At 36.4% G+C, this 19117-nt stretch overlaps 1 protein-coding gene across 2 annotated transcripts in view; it reads left to right on the plus strand.

Annotated features, from left to right (window-relative positions):
* Tmtc3 (transmembrane O-mannosyltransferase targeting cadherins 3) overlaps nucleotides 1-4073 on the plus strand; it is a 57448-nt gene extending 53375 nt beyond the window's left edge. For both annotated transcript variants that reach the window (XM_052165893.1, XM_052165894.1), the window contains one exon: nucleotides 359-4073. In XM_052165893.1, coding sequence (XP_052021853.1) covers nucleotides 359-1173 — 815 coding nt within the window. In that variant the 3' untranslated portion in view covers nucleotides 1174-4073. The remainder of the gene's footprint in view (nucleotides 1-358) is intronic.
* Nucleotides 4074-19117: the final 15044 nt, after the last annotated feature.

Genomic DNA, 19117 nt, shown 5'->3' on the forward strand with positions numbered 1-19117 from the left:
AATTCAATAAATTAACTCAGAGACATTAAAAAACTTGTTTGGCATATAAATTTCAAAATACTAACACAACTGAATGCACATCTTTGAAAATCCTTTGTCATACATGTATCTACTCTCTCTAATGTCCTATTAGATTCCAAACTAATGAAATTTCTTCTCTTGGCATCTGGAGTACTGATTGAAAAGGATAATTTTATCGTTTGAATGTTTCAATCACATTGTCTTCCCTATTTTGTTATCTACTTTTTTATGTATATATGAAAATAAGTTGCTTTATTGCTGTATTTTATAATCTAACAAAATACCTAAATGGTTCATTCATTGATAGTTTATCTTCTTTAAATAAAATTACTTTTAGGTGAAGTTAAACTCAGACCTGAAGCTAGAAAACGGCTTCTAAATTACATAAATGAAGAGCCACAAGATGCTAATGGCTATTTCAATTTGGGGATGCTTGCCATGGACGACAAAAAGGATTCTGAAGCTGAGACTTGGATGAAGAAAGCTATCAAACTACAGCCTGACTTCAGAAGTGCTTTGTTTAACCTGGCGCTCCTGTATTCGCAGACGGCTAAGGAGTTAAAGGCATTGCCAATCTTAGAAGAGCTGCTCAGATACTACCCTGACCATACCAAGGGTCTCATTTTAAAAGGAGACATTCTAATGAACCAAAAGAAGGATATACCTGGAGCTAAAAAATGTTTTGAAAAGATACTGGAAATGGATCCAACCAATGTGCAAGGAAAGCACAATCTGTGTGTTGTGTACTTTGAAGAGAAGGAGTTATTAAAAGCTGAAAGATGTCTAGTTGAAACATTGGCATTAGCACCTCATGAGGAATATATTCAACGCCATTTGAATATAGTCAGGGATAAAATCTCCTCTTCTGGTATTGTGGAGCAGCCACTGTCCCCAGTTGATAAGACTTCAGGTACACAAGAAAGAGATGAACTCCCTCCAGAGGATGTAAAAGAAATCATCAGTGAATCCAGACCACCACAAATCATAAAAACAAATGATAACAGAAACTCTAAATCCAACAAGCAATCAACTGAAAATGCAGACCAAGATGCCCCTCATAAAACAACAAAAGACATCAAAGAGATTGAGAAGAAAAGAGTTGCTGCTTTGAAAAGGCTAGAAGAAATTGAACGTATTTTAAATGGTGAATAATGCTAATTCTGTATCATGTAACAATGTTTCCAAGACCTTGAGTCTATATCATGTGTTTGCTTATACTGGAGACTGAAAAATGTCAAGAATATATACTGACAGGTTTTTCAGAAACTGCATGAGATCCTCCACACAGGATCAAAATGAGAGTTTCATTGAAGACCTATCTGTCCCAGAATATATGTTTTATAAGATAGGACACAAATTTTAATTTGGGTGACTAAAGGAGAAATCACAAATTCTGGGTCACAACTTGAAATATTTTTTATAGAAAGAAAAAGGTGTGGGTTTATTATACAAAGGTGGGAAAGTACTGGTAAGTCTTTCTACTAATCTGAATTAAAATAACATGGGGTATCAAAGATGAACCCTTGGAGATAAGTCCAGAATGTACTGGGGTTTGTGAATTCCCATTTGTTAACTCTTTTTCATTTTTCTTTACCTCTTCGGATCCAGGAATGGACTGATACTCATTGAAGACATTCTTTTTTGCTTCAATAATTCTTCTCATAAACCAAGGGACATTGTACTGCAAATGCATACTCTTTTCTTTATGTGTTCTTTGATTGGGATTTAGAAGGAATGGTAGAAAAAACATTTTAAAGTGACTCATGCATCACGTAGATGACATGTTACCTTAGGAATGCATTTTGTCCTTCACTATAAAATAAGCATTAAGCAGGAAAAGTGTTCTACATCCACACTCCTAGTGGTGCTCACTAATACTCTATTCTCTCTTTCACACTGAGAGTGTTCTAACATAAGCTACATAACCATGACTACTCATTGACACTTGCTCCCCGAAGTCTTCTGCTTCTTGGCTGTAAGCTTTAGACTAACTAATCTCTTCCTAAGCCACTACACTCAGTTTTGTTTAACTGAAGGCAACACAATGTGACATTTACTTTTAAACACTAGATTCTTCTTATGGTATATATTTTATTAAGTATTTATTTTAACTACTGATCTTTCATAAAAATTTTAAACTTTTAGTTTAAGTTGTTAGTTCCCTTAAGTTAACTAATCTCTAATTATATCTTAGAAACCATAAATAGGTCACAAGAAGCATGTTCTGCATTAAAGACCCATTCCTTTCAGCTTCCCAGAGGACCTGACATAGATTTTTTTTTTTTTTTTAAGATAATTTAACTCTAGTTAAAGCCAGTGGGTGTTAGTTCTTGACCCAGGAGATTTTGGTAACCATCAATAGTATCTTGTTTCAGTTTGTAGAGTGTACCTTTGTGACTTCAGATATGGAGTGGAGAATACCTCATGTACTATAACTTGAAGATGAAGTTACTGTTCTCTCTGTATATCTCTTGAAAAGCTTTTGCTGATAATCACTACAATTAGAATTCTAAGTAGAGGACAGCTCAGTAAGTAAAGTCAAAGGAAACCTTTTACGATAGCAAACATAATAAAAGTTTGAAGTCTATTTTAGTAAATTTATATAGCTAGTTAAGTGATTAAGATAAATATTAATATCCAATAATTTTTTAGAAAAAAATCTTTATTAGCACCCATAAAAATGTCTGTCACAAAGAAAGTACTCATACTTGAATTTTAATTTATTAAAATCATCCATCTTGAATAGCAGTTATTAATTATTTCCAATCAGTGATACCCAACTTCATTTCATAGTAGAATCAATTGGGAGCTTTCCTGAAATTGAATCATGCTTCAGTCTTTCCAAAACCTCTTTGAGTGATTCTCATCTATAATTAGAGTTTAGGACCACTGCCCTAAATTAGTTCAGGAAAGGTCTTTTTTTCCCTCTTGTGTTCAATTTGTACATTAGTAATACAACCTAATTAAGTTTTTATGGCTTAAATTCCACTAAGGAATATATTCTGTTGAAAATATAAATAGTAAATTCTATCAAGTTTATGATCAAATTAATATTTCTTAAGTACATGAAACTATGCAGATGAGAAGATATAATAGATATCTCCACATCCCCAGCTGCCTCAGAGCTGTCATTTTGAAGAAGTGAGAATGTAAACATTTTAAGCCCAGTTTACTATCTTATGGTTTAGCACTTTGGATATCTGAATTTTAAAAAATACAAAAACAAACACAAAACCACAAGAGGCACGATTGTGTGCAGATATAAAAAGATGGAGGTTTAATTTTCAACATTTTACAAATCTACTTGTTATAAGTTCTAACAAAGCTTTGACAATCTTATGTTTCTCCTTCACCACTCCTCGGAAAGTGGAGTTAAATTCTAAATGGCTACTATAGTTTTTGGTTTTTTCTACTAGCATTTAAAATTGGGAGTCTAATTCTTCTAGTGAGTAGTCCCATTCACCAACCCTCCTCTTTGTGACTAGGCCTTATAATGTTGCTCAAACAGGTCTTGAACTCAGTGGCTCAAGTGATCCTGTCCCAGCTCCCTGTGTGCCTGGGAATACTGGCATGTACATCCTTGCCCAGTCCCAGCGTGTGATTTTCTGATGTCAGTGACATAGAGAATAAAATAACTAGCTCTACCACTTTGTTTAATGTCTTGTATACTTTTATGTATTTGGTGTATCAGTTACACAATTCTAAATAAACATCATGCCTTTCTTTACATCTGAGTTTTCAACTTCATGTTATAGAATGCTTCAAAGATGCTTTAATGAAAACTATTAAGAATATATAGATTTATATGTCAATTTATACTTCAAAAATCCATATATTTGTCATATTTATTTTTTTATTTGCATGGCCAAATGATATTTAAAATGAGTCCCCCTCTAAATATTCAGTAACTGTTAAAATTCTTGTCACCTATCCATATTAAGGGTTCTTTAAAAAGTAGTTAAAATTGTATGCATTTTTATATTGCTATGCTGCTTGTGTGTATCACGTTTCTAAATATTCATTATTAAATTCTTACTTTTTAAAACTTTCAACCTGATTGTCTTTGGATGTTAAAATGAAATCCAAAGTTTTGTGTATAACAGATCTGCCTACAGAAAGAAATCCATGAGCTGACATGTGGTTTGTTAGAAATGACCTGTGAATAGCAGGTCCTACATTACAATTCTTGATAATGCTATATTTTCAAATATTAGACAATGAAGAGACTAAATTCAAATTTGGAATTTTATATAAAGTTTACTTCTGCATCTCTTCAGGTTCAAATCCAACTTATTATTACCCTTACTACAGCTTAGGGGAAGTTATTTTATTTCTTCATGCTTTTTAAAGAGTTGATTTACTTAAAATCACAGAAACAGTTCAAGTCCTTCATATATACATTTAGTTGTTTAAACATAAAATATTAGCTCTTCTAATGGGTAAATACAACCTGACTTACATACATGCTAAAATATTTGTTATGATGGTCGTAACAGCAAATAAGTAATTAGATTTAGCACTAATGTTTATGCATAGATAACCTAAAGATAATTCTGGAATAACTTAAAGTGAAAAGTGAGCTTAGAATTGGATTGTTGTACTGCCTTGCCCCTTACTGCTGTCAGAGACCCAGCAGATGACTTTAGAAAGTCGGAAGAGTTTGTCTCGGGCAAATTCTTTAAAACACATTTACTCAAAAATGTCTGTTTATGTCAATGAAATAGATATTTCCCATCAAAAAAGAATTCATGTTCTATAAGAATTTGGTGCCTTTCTACTTCTTTGAATAAAGTAGATCTCAAAAAATCATTGTAATTTATCCTTTCTTAAAGACTTCAGTGATCAGAACTCAGTCACCTTCATCTTTTTTATACCTTTGGTTTGGGTTATCCAAAGAGTGGCTAACTAAACCACATAAAACTATGAATAAGGTAGGTAAAGGTGTGTGTGTGTGTGTGTATACATATATGTATTTTTTTTACAACAGTCTGAAAGATAAACTCAGAGAACCTTTAAGTTACAGACAGTTGAGAACTGTTTGGTTATTAATGCTTCAGAAAGTTTTATAGCTACATTGAGCCCACTTCTCACCATGGTCTGGATTTTGATGCATTACAGCAGGCCATATGGTTGACCTTGGAAGTGAATAATTTTAAGTCACCAAACCATGAATTCCATTGTCTTCTGAATGTCACTTACACAATTAAACATAATAACACAATTAAACATATACCTCTTCCAATGGGTAATTTTAAGAATGGCCAATGGGTACATTTAAGAATACTAAATATAAGAATAAGGAATTTATATATTGTTAATAAGCAGATAAAGGAGGTACTAATCATTTTCTTGCCATTAGGGCAAATGCCTGAGGGAGAACAAAGCAATGATTTATCGTAGCTCAGGATTTCAGCTAAGGGCATGGGAAGGTGGGCATACCTGAGAAAAACATGGTAGCCAGGAAGCTGAGGGAGAGAATACTTGGGCTTTATGAACTTTTTCTTTCTCCCTTTTCTTCAATCCAGTATGGTATCACCCATATTCATCCCTTAAGTATTCCCTTAGTATTTCTTCTCTGGAAACCTATGTGGGCACACCCAGGACTATGCTATACTGATACAACTCAATCAAATTGGTAAGATTTGCCACCACATTGGGTTAGGTCAAAGAAAGTCCAAGGGATAAGAAAGCTTGCTCGATGGCTTGTTTACTCAAGACATGGACAAAGTTTAGGATGTTGACCTGCTGAAATAAGCATTATGAGTTGTATGTAAAAAGCAAGTATTACAAGAGAAATTGGTTTTAAGCCATAAGAAGGGAAATCTTATGATGGGGCAAACAAAAAGATACAATATGTTAAAGTGTAATGGCTATTGTAGCAAAATTAATTAGGTAGGTAGATAGATAGATAGATAGATAGATAGATAGATAGATAAAACCTAATTACTAAAGGATTGATTGTTTTTCATTTTATCAATATTTAATCGTTGAATAATTATTTGCTTAATTAAAAATATAGAATTTCAGCAGTCTGCCTATAAAAAAAGTGAGGAAATAAGAGAGCATCAATATGATCAGAAAATATGAACCAAGGGCAAGCTGCTGTAACAGTTTGCCTGACAAATTGCAAGGCCACAGTGAATGACAATAAAGAAAACTGTATATCGGTTAAGTAACAAAAAATATCCATGAGGAATGTTCCCAAGTGATAAGTTCTTTGAATATCCAAAACACATCATTAAAACATCAATATCCAAAAGGTGTATCTGGTTCAGAGGAACATATTTACAATTACAGATGAAAAGGGGTATATTCAAATAGTATTGGAAAAACACATTGAAGACCTGTGAAAATAATGAGCATCACAAATACTGAAATCCAGTTAGAAGAAGAGGCTTTCCTAGAAGAGCTAATTTTGAGTACATTTTTCTTTGGGGACATTTGTGAGCTCTGCATAGAATATGTAGAATATATATTTGCAGGAATGACCTGCTACTAAAGTCAAACTGCTGATGTTTTTGTTTTGCTTTTTAAATTAGGTTGATCCTTGCTGGAGAGATGACTCAGTGGTTAAGAGCACTGACTGCTCTTGCAGAAGTCCTGAGTTCAATTCCCAGCAACTACATGGTGGCTCACAACCATCTGTAATGGAATCTGATGCCCTCTTCTGGTGTGTCTGAAGACAGCTACAGTGTACTCATACAAATAAAAAATAAATAAATCTTTAGGTTGATCTGTTAGATGTAGTCTGAGCTCTGCAGTACCACAGATAATTGAGTTTGGATGGAAAGGTAGACTGAAGTATATTACATTTTAGCCTTTTGCTTTGGTGACAAAGTCCTAAAAAGAGAGAGAGAGACCTGCAGTGAAAATAATTGAACAGTGTTATCTCTTCCACTTTCTTTTCTGATTTCTGAGCTAGGTATCCAAAGATAGGGTGTGGGGCAGGGGAAGGGTTGTCACCAGGAGAATAAAAATAAGACACAATTCTTTCCTATTGGAGTTGGCAGAAAAAGAATTAAGAGAATAACCAAAATAAGGATTTTATAAGAATGAATTAAATGTACATTCTAGACCTAAAAATACATAGAAACTGCTTTTACTTTTAGTCTGGGCAGAGCAAAAGATAAAATTAGTAAACAGAGACATGCAAATGACTACATAGGCCATGGGCAAAAACATCAAGGAAGGCCCACAGCACACTCAAGTAATGAAACAAAAACACCTGAAGCGATATTTAATTGCCATAATGCCCCTAAGTCCCCAGTTATGTCAGGGATTCATTCCATTTTGCCAGGTGGGAAACGTAAGACCTGGGGAGCTTAGCATTCACCCAAATGCACAGCAATTCAATGAACTATGCTCACAGAATTCCCAAGGTAGATAAAATACAGTTTATCAATAAAAACTTGCATTTCTTTTCCAGTTAGTTATACATTCCTTAGTGTGGTGATTTTAGTAGGCTAAGATCTTTTTTTAAATGTCTACATTGGCTATTAGCCATAAACTACAGAATCCCCATGCTATAATCCACAGACCTAAAATAAGGAAGCTAAGTAACAAGGAGGGCCTAAGGAAGGATGCTTGAATCTCACCAAAAAGAAATAAAATAGAAATTGTGGATGGATGGAGGGAAGAAACTGGGTTGAAGAGGGGTTGTGGAAGGTAACAGGAGGGATCAAGTGTGGGAAGAACAGAGGGTGAGAGAACTGGGAGGGCGGAGGCATCTCTGGGATGAGCTAGAAATTTAGGACATGGGAAACTCCTGAAAACCTATGAGGGTGACCCTAAGACTCCTAGCAACTGGGATATGGAACATGAAACTGACATCTCCTGTAATGAGAAAAGACTTGCAACGGAGAGATGAGGACACCAACTCTCCCATAAATTTGCCTTACTTACAAGAGGTGCAGGAATAAAAAGGGAACAGAAACTGGAGGAATGGCCAACCAATGACTTGAGATCAACTTGAGACCCATGCCATGGGGGAGAACTCACCCCTGACATTAATGATATTCTCCTATACTTGCAGACAGGAGCCTAGCTGACTGAGAGGATTCATCAAGCAGCTGATGGAAACAGATGCAGAGACCCACACCCAAACATTAGGCAGAGCTCAGGAATCTTGTGGAAGATAGGAAAGACCAATTGAAAAAGCCAGAAGGGTCAAGGACACCATAAGAAAACTTCCAGAATCAACTAACCTGGACCCATAGTGGCTCATAGAACTGAACCACCACCCGAAAAGCATGCATGGGACAGACCTTGACCCCTGACACATGTGTAACAGACGGGCAGCTTGACCTTCATGTGAGAACTCTTAACTTCTGGAGCAAGGGTAGAATCTGACTCTGATGCCTGCCTTTGGACCACTTTCCCAACTTGTCTAGCCTTGTCTAGTATCAATAGTAGATGCACCTAGTCCCACTGCAACAATATATGCTAAGGCAGGATAATATCCATTGGAGGCCTCCTCTTCTCTAAGAAGAAAGGAAATGGGGATAGAAGAGGTGAGGTGAAAGGGAAGGTCTTGGAGAAGAGGAGGGAGAGGAAGTTTCGATTGGGATGTAAAGTAAATATAAATTTTAAAAATAAAAATATAAAGCACATCAAGTCATTGAATCTGTGAATATAGTATCTGTATTGTTATTATTATTATTATTAATTATTATAAAAGTGACCTCACAGATGTGATTAATTATTTTGAGGTGAAGATATTGTATTACTAAGCTCAATATAATCACAAGGGGATTTGTAACCTAATATTTTCATGTGGCTAGGGCTGACATGCTCCTGTTGACATGCTGCCTGAACACTGATGTGCTGCTCCCACTGGAATCATTTGTCCCAGGAGCCCACAATGAGTCACTGAGGATGTTGAAGGAGATGATTCAATTTGTAATGACTATAGCTTGAGTAACTGTTTAGTATGCATAACCATGAAACACTTTGCTTCTGACCATTCTCTACTGAACCGTTGCTGTGGTTCTGAATGCCAAAGGGTGTAAGATCCAAGCTGAGCACAACCAAGGCACAGAGCTAACTAATGGAGCTCAAAGAGGAAGCCACTCTCAAAAACACCCTGGTAATATCTATATGAAAAAACTAGAATAGCATGTTGTAGGTGGACCACAAGAACACCTGTAAGGCAGGCAGAATGATGGATGACAATAGGAGAGCTACTTCTCAGCAGTTAGAGGAAGATGCTGTTGTTCTGGTGGAAAATATATATAAACCTTTCTAGATCTTTTATTCCTGACACCAGGGAAGAATTCTGAGATGACATCAATATAGGTACAGAATAAGAGTTGAGAAGAACAAAGTAATAAGTTTGTTTTAATTGACAGATTCAGACTGAACCAAGAAAAAATATACACGTTTTTGTTTTGTTTTAGAAACATGGTCTCTATCTGTAGCTGTGGCTGGCCTAGAACTTACTGTGTAGACGAGGCTAGTCTCAAACTCACAGAGGCACACCTGTATCTGTTCACACATGATAGGATTAAAGGTATGTACCACCACATCTCACTACCACATACATTCTTATAAATAGATACTTATGTATGAATATTTTACATTAATTTCTGGGGAAACATCTATTTATCCCAGATAGAGCATCAATAGACTAAAGAAATGAATCCATCCAATCCAACTTGGTGAACCAATGAGTTTTTAAGAGTTACTTACAGACTGATATATGTATGTCATTTCATCAAAATATCCCATCCCAGCATAGGTGACAGCTCACATACGCTGTGTCACTGAAGTCTGTTGGGTAATTTACAGGCAGCTATACAACTAAATGGAGCATCCCACAGTATCTCTTTAGCTCCTGTGAACCCTGGGAAGCAGAGTGGCCTTGATGAGGAACCTGTGAAAGCTTCTGAACCTGGTGACTCCCATAATTCCCATGAGAACTCTAAAACCCAGGTCTTGCCAGGAAATGTTAATAGGCCCAGTTTCCAGTGTTATGAGGGTCCCATGGATGATATCCATGTGATCACAGCAGCTCTGCTTCAAGACAGCAATGATCACATCCAACCCAGAGAGAGAGAGAGAGAGAGAACTACAAAACGAAAGATATAATACTGAAAACTCAACAACATTCCCAATATTGAAAAAAGATGTGAATTTACTATATTACAAGTATGTTGCTGGGAGAAATGAGTAGATGTTTTTCCCAATGTATGCATGCATGCTATGATTCTTTAAGCACATATTCACAAAGTCTATGTATATATCTACATCAATTACAGTTCATGGAGAGGTGTTTTATACTAGCCACTGAGTTTCCTAGGGCTGATCTCAATCAATTCAATTACTGACAATTTTTATTCATCTTACTTATCAATATGTTATTATTTAAAGATGAATAAATATTCCTTACTGATGATCAATAGAACTAGAAGGAAACACACACACACACACACACACACATGTTACCCAAGAATACAATTGCACCCACCCCAACTCCAAATCTCAATAGACTAGCCCAAGAAAACTCTAGTCTCATTTTTACTTATCTATAAAAAATAAGAAATTCTTATCTTGGCTACTAAAGTCAGCTCACATCTGGTCTTAGATACTGCATTGACGTCACTATCTCTACATCCCATGGGTCTTCTGAGTGCTTTGAGGAAATGCCAAGCTTCCTTTTCTGCTCTGCTCAAGAACTTTCTCTGGAAAACATCACCTCCTGTGTGAAGGATTTCCATGTTTCCAAGAAAGCTGCTGCTCTCTGAGCCTTGCTCTGAGTTGTGCAACCATTGTCTTCTTACCTCCTGCTACAACCCAGCACATGTTTTTATCACTCCAGATATGCATTCATTACAAGCAGCACACATGATAGCTATGCTTTTCCTGTGCCAGTACTAAGAGAATGTAGCATAGAATGTAGCCTTCATTCCCCTGAGGGCTAGGGGAATGAAGAAATATTTATAAAGCATCACAAGAGCCATTATAGAGTATGGCAGGGGTAATTAGGTGTTCTTTGCACACAGAGTTTACAAATTATAATTATTGATTGGATGGAAACCATAAATGACAATTTAAAGACATTTTAAGTTTAAACCTCACAAAAACTTATGGTAAGGAAAACAGAACAAAAATGGATGCATGAGCAGATTGATTGACAAATATTGATAATAGGTAATAGATCATAGCGTGTGTGTCCTTCTAATTATAGATTTGCAGAACTATAAGCATCTAGTATACTAAAAGCCCACTAAAATCGTTTTCCTTCAGTTTTTTTCTTCTGAAAAATTTGAATGCACTGGAGAGTGCAGGTCACTTGAGTATGCTAATTATGATTACTTGTGCTCATCGTCCATTTGTGAGACTCTAGAGTCACTGAGAGATGGGTCTCTGAAGATGCTCATTGGCATGTACACTGTGGGTGGCACAATTCCTTTGTTGGGAGTCTTCTGGACTGTATAAATGAAGAGAGGGGATTGGGAAGCATCATGCATTCAACCCTTACCGTTTTCTGATAGAAAATGTGGTGCAATCTGTAGCATGGAGTTAATGCTGTCTTAACTTCCCCGCCCTCATAGACTGCACATGGAACTGAAAATTAAAACCAATGTTTTCTCTTTAATCTGAAGTGCTAACTCAGACCAGTTGGTAATAGGCCTCGGCTGTGATCATTTGGCAATGGGTAAGGGATAAGAGTGTTAGTGCATATTTTTCATGGGCATAACATCTAAAACACAGACATAATGCTAATTTAAGAATTGCAAGAGCACATGCCTGTAATCCCAGCACTTGGAAGGCAGAGGCTGGCAGAGTGCTGAGTTCGAGGCCAGCCTGGTCTTCAGAGTGAGTTTCAGGACAGCCAGGGCTACACAGAGAAACCCTGTCACTTTAAAAAAACAAAAACAAACAAAAAAAAGTTGCAAAATTGGGGACTGGAGAGATGGCTGTTCTTCCAGAGGTCCTAAGTTCAGATCCTAGCAAGCACATGATGACTCACAACAATCTGTAATGGGATCCAATTCCTTCTGTTTTTGGTGTGTGAGGACAGCTAAGATTCAGTCGTGTACATAAAATAAATAAATCTAAAAGAAAATAAGGAATTGAAGAGTATAAACTTTCTCTTTTTGTGCCTTCTTTCTTTGACTCCTGTCTCTTCACACAGGGTCTATTCTCTTGGACAACATCCCAAAGCGATGTTTTTCTTCATAGTCAAAGTCTATATAAACTCATGTTAATATATTAAAATATCTTTAGCTACTTCCACACTAAAAAAAAAAAAGATTGCATTAATGATGTTCATTTTTAGTGAACAGGCCAAAGGTAACTAGTTTTGATCTAGAGGATAAATAAGCTGTGTGCCATTGGCTGATGCTTCGATTTGGCTACAAGCTTATATTTATGAGCCATTTTAAGAACCACAAATTAGGAAGATTATTTGTCTGGGTTTTTGTAAAAATAAGATGTCATATAGGAGCTTACTAAAAGTTCCCCTCGCAGTAAATTCAAACATATACAATATTATTAACTGTGTCTTGGCAGCCAATATTCTTCTTCTATAAACACTCAAAAAGCAGCTCTGGTTTATTTAATTCCCAGAAAAGAAAAACTGGAAGCCTTTGGCCTGCATACTATCAAAACTCACCTGATCCACAAGTGAACCAGGATTCCACTGCAGCACTGAGTTATGTTGTCCTGGACCTGAACTCCTGGCTACAAATAAACCACATGGATTTTAAAACCCCATATGAATTTTATAGCATTTGTTCCACTATCGTTTCTTCCTTTAATCCATTCTTGGACTTCTTGTCTTACCACACTTTGCAGGAATTCATAGAGCTTAATGTTTGATTCCTTGTTTTTCTTTTCAGCATTATATTTGAAAATCATTCCCATTCTTCTGTGAATTTATCAACATTGTGTGAATGGGTCACCAAACACCTGCTCTAAGTTTCAAACTGTCTAGTTGTCTCCTCAAAGAAAATACTAAACTTTTATCTTTCATACCAAACATTGAATTTTTATCTTTCTTCCCAAAGAATAACATTTTCAAAAAATTCACTTCTGTCTACTGACCATTTCATCTGAGCCTTGAGAATTAGTCTGCTAGTTACTTTTTGTCAACTTGACACAAACTAGGGTCATCTAGGGAGAGGGAGCATCAATTGTCAGACTGCCCCTTTAGGAAAGTCTGCGGGGGTCATGATTTGGTTAATAGTTGATGTGGGAGGGCCCAGCCAACAGAAGATAGTGCCACCCCTGGACGGGCACTCCAGTAATATGGTAGAAGACAGAACAAGCCGTAAGCAGAATTCCACCTTTATTAAGTCCTGCTTTATTTCTTTTCCCTTTTGGTCATGATCATTATCCCAAATATTAAGCAAACTAGGACAGTTAGTAAACATGATCAAAATCCAGTTATTACCGGTATTCCTTCTTACCTTGTCCCACCCAAAGTTGGACTTTTAATTTTTTTTTATTTTAACTGTTTTGTCCTGTTATGTTGTTGTTGTTTGTTTGTTTTAGATTTGTGAAGAATTGGGCCATCATTCAGTTTGGATTAGTGAATGGTCAGTAGAAAAAGATTATAAGAATTTCATTTTCATAAGAGTTCTGCAAATAAGATATTAAACAAATAGTTGGAAACCATCTAAAAGATTCATTCATTTGTGTGTTTTGGTCAAAGAATTTCTTAATTTTTTATTTTAAATATGTTTGTAATTAAAAATACAGTCACAACCTGGTTCTTTTCTTCCCTCCAGCCCCTTCCAGGTACCTTCCTACCTATAAAGGCTGCTGCAACCTTATGGAAATTAACAGTGAGGCATAGTCAGCAAATAATTTTATGTTAAACAATTAGCTGCTGAGTTGGGTTAGTGACTGAAATGTAAGTCTGACTTGAGGATTGGTGAAAGGTCTATATGTTCACTGAAGCTGCTTTCTTATCATATCTCTATTTATATCCTATAGCTGGCAACCTAAGGAATTTCTGTGTATACCTCCCAACATCTTGTCTTCTCTAATTAGCTCTATGCACCACTCCCTTTCTGATACACCATGCTAAAGTGTGTATCAGAACACTGTGTGTCCATCTTGAACCCTGCGATGCAGAGTGACTCTCTCAGATCATTTTTATCCCTTTGCTTCTTGTAGAGTCCAGCTCCTACCTTCTAACGGTGGAGTTTTCTGGAAGAAGAGATGGGTATTGGAAAGGGTGGCAAGAGAAAAACCTGGAGACAAAAAACATATGGCTTCTGGTTCAAGTCTCTATCTTTAATTCCTCTTTCCAAAGATACAAAGGCAGGCCAAGCCCCTCCCCCCGAAGGCTGGAAACCGGTTCTTCTTGTTCTTCAATGAGGTGGGCAGATCAGGTTGCTGGCTGCTATAATTTTAGAACAGTGGGCAGGAGAAGGTCACAGCTTCTGCAAATCCTTTAAACTCCTAAGAAGCTGGAAAGAGCCCAGATGTCCCTCAACAGAGGAATGGATACAAAAAAAAATGTGGTTTATATACACAATGGAGTACTATTCAGCCATTAGAAACAATGAATTCTTGAAATTCTTAGACAAATGGATGGAGCTGGAGAACATCATACTAAGTGAGGTAACCCAGTCTCAAAAGAACACACATGGTATGCACTCACTGATAAGCAGATATTAGCCTAAAAACTTGGAATACCCAAGACATAATCCACATATCAAATGATGTCCAAGAAGGAAGGAGTGACCCCTGGTTCTGGAAAGGCTCAGTGCAGCAGGATAGGGCAATACCAGAACAGGGAAGTGGGAAGGGGTGGGTGGGAGAACAGGGGGAAGGAAGAGGGCTTATGGGACTTTCGGGGAATAGGGAGCCAGGAAAAGGGAAACCATTTGAAATGTAAATAAAAACATATCAAATAATAATTTTAAAAAAGGTATGCACCATCACTGCAAAAAAAAAAATTCTAAATTGTCTCAAATTTTCTAAAATTTGGCCTTGCATAGAAATAGGATCCTATTCCTGAATTCCAATTGAATATTTTCCCATTATCATAGAAAACATTCCATTTATTTGCAAAGCTACGGGGTTTCTTCTGACTATGCAGGGTTCTCTTAGTTTATAATGATTTTGTATTTAATTCACATTTCTCACTTTCTGGGATTTTGGTTTCCAGGAAGCAAGAATCCCCAGAAGGCTAATTTCTTTATTCTTTGTTTCCGCTGTCTCTCCCAATTATGCGACTTTCCAGATGTTGGTGTATTTCCTTGGACATCTGCTAGTGAATTTAATATTTGAGCTTTTGCATATAGTGAAGTCTTGGAACTGAATACATTTAGTGCATATCAAAGCATTACCTCAATGATATCTTAAAGCATGTTAAAAATATTTTATCTTTTGGAATTTGGCTAGGATTCTCAGAGCTGAACAAAAATGAACATGATAGTTCTTTTTGGTGTGAGGGTTTGTGTAATTTTTAAAATCCTTGGGATATTCTCATACATATAGTGTTATTCTTTGATACTGTACTTGAAATTTCTGATGAACTTTAGTTCTCATGAAGATACACATTTGGCTTCTTTTGGTGAAGATACCTTGTATATAAAATTATAAACTACCAGGAAATACAGAAAATTTTAGTTTCCCTTTGTATTGTGAAAAATATTTTTCTCCACAACTTCTATTTTACTAAGCAGTGGCACTAAGGAATCAATTGTGGGATTTAATAAATGTGTGTTAGGGCTTTTTTATTTATTTATTTAATGCTGTAACTGGTACAGAGATATAAAATAGAATAAATATATTATTATCTGTGACCTCCCCTAGCCCATTGTTCTCAAAGAATAGCAGCCAGCAATCTGACCCCCTGCCTCCTGAAGAACAAGAAGAACTGGTTTCCGGCCTTCAGGGGAGGGGCTTGGCCTGCCTTTGTATCTTCGGAGAGGTGGATAAAAGATGGAGAGTTGAACCAGAAGTGTTTTCTCTTGCCACCTGTTCCTATACCCATCTCTCCTTCCAGGGATCCCGCCGTTAGAATGTAGGAGCTGGACTCTACATATGGCAACCAACAGGTGGATTATAACTGGAAACAGGGAAGCAAAATGAGGTTTGTTATCTTGAATGGGGAGCTCCATAGAAAAAGGAAAAAAGTTTATGCATCCAGCACAGTAAGCAACAGGATATTAATTTAGCGCTAACAATGTCGTTTATTTGTAAAGGATGTCGCTGCAGGAGTGCATACAGATACAGGCTAGACTGAATCAGTGCAGGCCCAGCACTGGTATCAGCTAGGGTGTGACAACGAAATGGAACAGGGAATTAATTTAGCTAGGCATTTGTCCGCAGTCTAAGAACTGCACCAGGCAAGAGAAATAGGGCATAAAATATATAAAACAAAATAAAAAAGAGTAAAAAACAAAAAACAAAAAAATTTCTAGAAACATGAAGCAAGAGGAAGAGAAGAAAAATGGATTTCGTTACATTGCAGGTGGGCTTCAATTTCTGTCTTCGATGCACCGACTGTCTCTCCACGTGTATGTTTATGTCCTCTCCGTGTTTTGTGTGAATGACTGTTTATTTCATGTTAAAAAATAAAATTGGTGAAAATTTCTTCTGCTGGCGGCCTCTTGATCCAGCTGCGGTTTCTATGGGGGCTGATTTGGAGCCGCACATCAGGGCACAGCATGCTCAGCAGAGAGGCAAGCATGGCTGGGGGAAAAGCTGCTTTTGGGAGACCAGAGCTGAATCCCTGCCATGTAGGGCCCACGTCCCTTTGATTCAGCCTGGTCAGTATCGGTCCGGCAGGAGGGAGCCCAGATGCTTGGAGGCAGAGCATGTGGAGGCAGAGCATGTGGTGGCATGATATCTGGGCCCGCTCAGCACTAGGCCTGGGCACGCTGCTACTTCTAGCCAGCCTGTATACCCTCTTCCCTTCTGCCAGCCTTTCTGCCCGCACGTCGCCTCAGCAGGTGGGGGGGGGGGGCACATGGCCTCTGTAGGCGGGCGAGCCACTTGTGGATTCGTACAGATATGATTCAAAATACAATTCAAATATAACCTTACCTTATGTGAGGAAAAAATGTTTTGTCTCTGCTTCAATACAGGAAGCTGGGATCTTAAGATTTTTTAAATATATTTTATTTATAGAAATTTTTTGTTTTATAAAAATATTTGTTTATAAAAATGCTTTGTTTATAGAAAGAAACAGGCCTTTGCTTAAGGGTTTTTTTTTAAGTTTTAAATAAATAATTTTCAAAAGTTATTAAAATAAGTTAATTGGCTAAGACATTTCTTTAAGCTTGCCACAGAAGGACTTAAAGCTCTGTTTTCAAGGCAGATATAGATCAGCTAGCAAAGGATAGATAATTTTACAGATTAAAGGCTCCTATAATCAGCTGTTTATGATATGTGTTCACTGCCTTTCCTTGGCAAAGATAACGTTATATAGAATCACATGTTTTGCTCTCGAAATAAAGTTTTTACATCTTTCAATAAAGATATTAATATGTTAATAAAATGTTATAAATATATTTTAAAGAAATGTTTTAAGAGACTAATATTTCAAAGGATATGTTCTCTAAATGACTATCCTTTAGATATTTGAAAGCTAACCCAAAGACTGGAGAGACGGCCATGGATGCTGGGAGCCAAATTCTTTTATTTTATAGTTGTAAGCCTGGAGGGATAGCTCAGCCTTTAAAGGATAAACCCTCATTCATGAAGCATGGGAGTTCATATCCCAGCGACCACATGGTGGCTCACAACCACCTGTGATGACACCTCTTTTGGTATGTCTGAAGCCAGCTACAATATACTTATATATAATTAATCTTTAAAAAGGTGCCTGGACAAGACTCCTTAAGGCAAGGCACATAAAATTTGTATCCCAAACAGAAACAATCGGATGTACAAGCATATTATTTATATCATCAAAAGGGTAATGGCTTAAAAAAATAATTTTGTATCTTTGTGCACATCAAATTATAAAGACTTGTTCTTGATGTCCTCAATTTCTACTTCTACCACATAATGGTGTTGATTCTAGAGGACTTAATTAATTGTTACAGATGAATGATACTCATATTTCTAATTTAAAAAATTAAAATATGTGCATATAACTATGATTCATTTTGGGGCATTCTAGTTGCAACTGCTCTAGCAAAAAGTAACTGGGAATGTTTTTTCTATATTTTCTATAATTACATAGTTATTGCCTATGTTATGGTATATGCTTGGTGTTCCAACTTAGATTGGAACAAACAATGGAACTGCCCATTTAATAAATAAAGGTTATTCATTTGAGATGTCTTTGACAGTTTGATTCTTTGTTATCCTCAAAGACAAGGTAATATAAAACATTTTTTTAAAAAACAAAACAAAACAATATCTTCTTAAAAAAGAAAAAGAGAGGGGAAATAGTATCCCCATTTAAATTATCATTTAATTTAAATTATTAAATTATGCATATGATTTAAATTATGCTTATATATTTTTTAAAAGAATTTTAAAATTTGGATGCCAAGAACTCCCTGCTGAGTGTATATGGCATCCTATAACTAGGTATACTGGTGCCTGGGTGAGATGGAAGAATTCACTTATTGGCACATGCCATGATCCTGACTTAATATTGGGGAAGAAGGCATGTCCCCTATGTTTTTTCCACAGAATGCTGCAGAAGCATGCTAGCTGCCAGAGTAATTGGTGTGGTACTGAAGATAATATTGACTGTCGCTTGCTGAGTGCCCAGACAATGGTAACAAAAAAAGCTATATTAAATACATTTTAATTGTCAATTGTTCCAGATGAAGTAAACTGCCTTACTTCAAGCTTTTAGAAATTGTGGGACAGAAAAATTGAAGACTGTTAAACTAACTTAGAAAAAATTAACCTAAAGGAGAAATTATGACGACTCACTTGCCTATAGTAGTATTATGTTAAAAGTCTCCTCTTATGTGGATTCGTTTAATGGTGTCTCCTAAACATAATATCCTGCCATATTATGAGACAATGGCCCAAATAATTGTACTTGGAAGGAAGCAGTCGCTAACTTGTTTTGACAAAGAACCAGATATCATTATTCAACCTTTTAATGTAGATCAAGATGCTTGGCTGAAGCATCATGGCACAGATTGGTTGCTTGCTCAAGTAG

The sequence above is a fragment of the Apodemus sylvaticus genome, chromosome 20 (genome assembly GCF_947179515.1).
Source record: "Apodemus sylvaticus chromosome 20, mApoSyl1.1, whole genome shotgun sequence".
Classification (NCBI taxonomy): Eukaryota; Metazoa; Chordata; class Mammalia; order Rodentia; family Muridae; genus Apodemus; species Apodemus sylvaticus.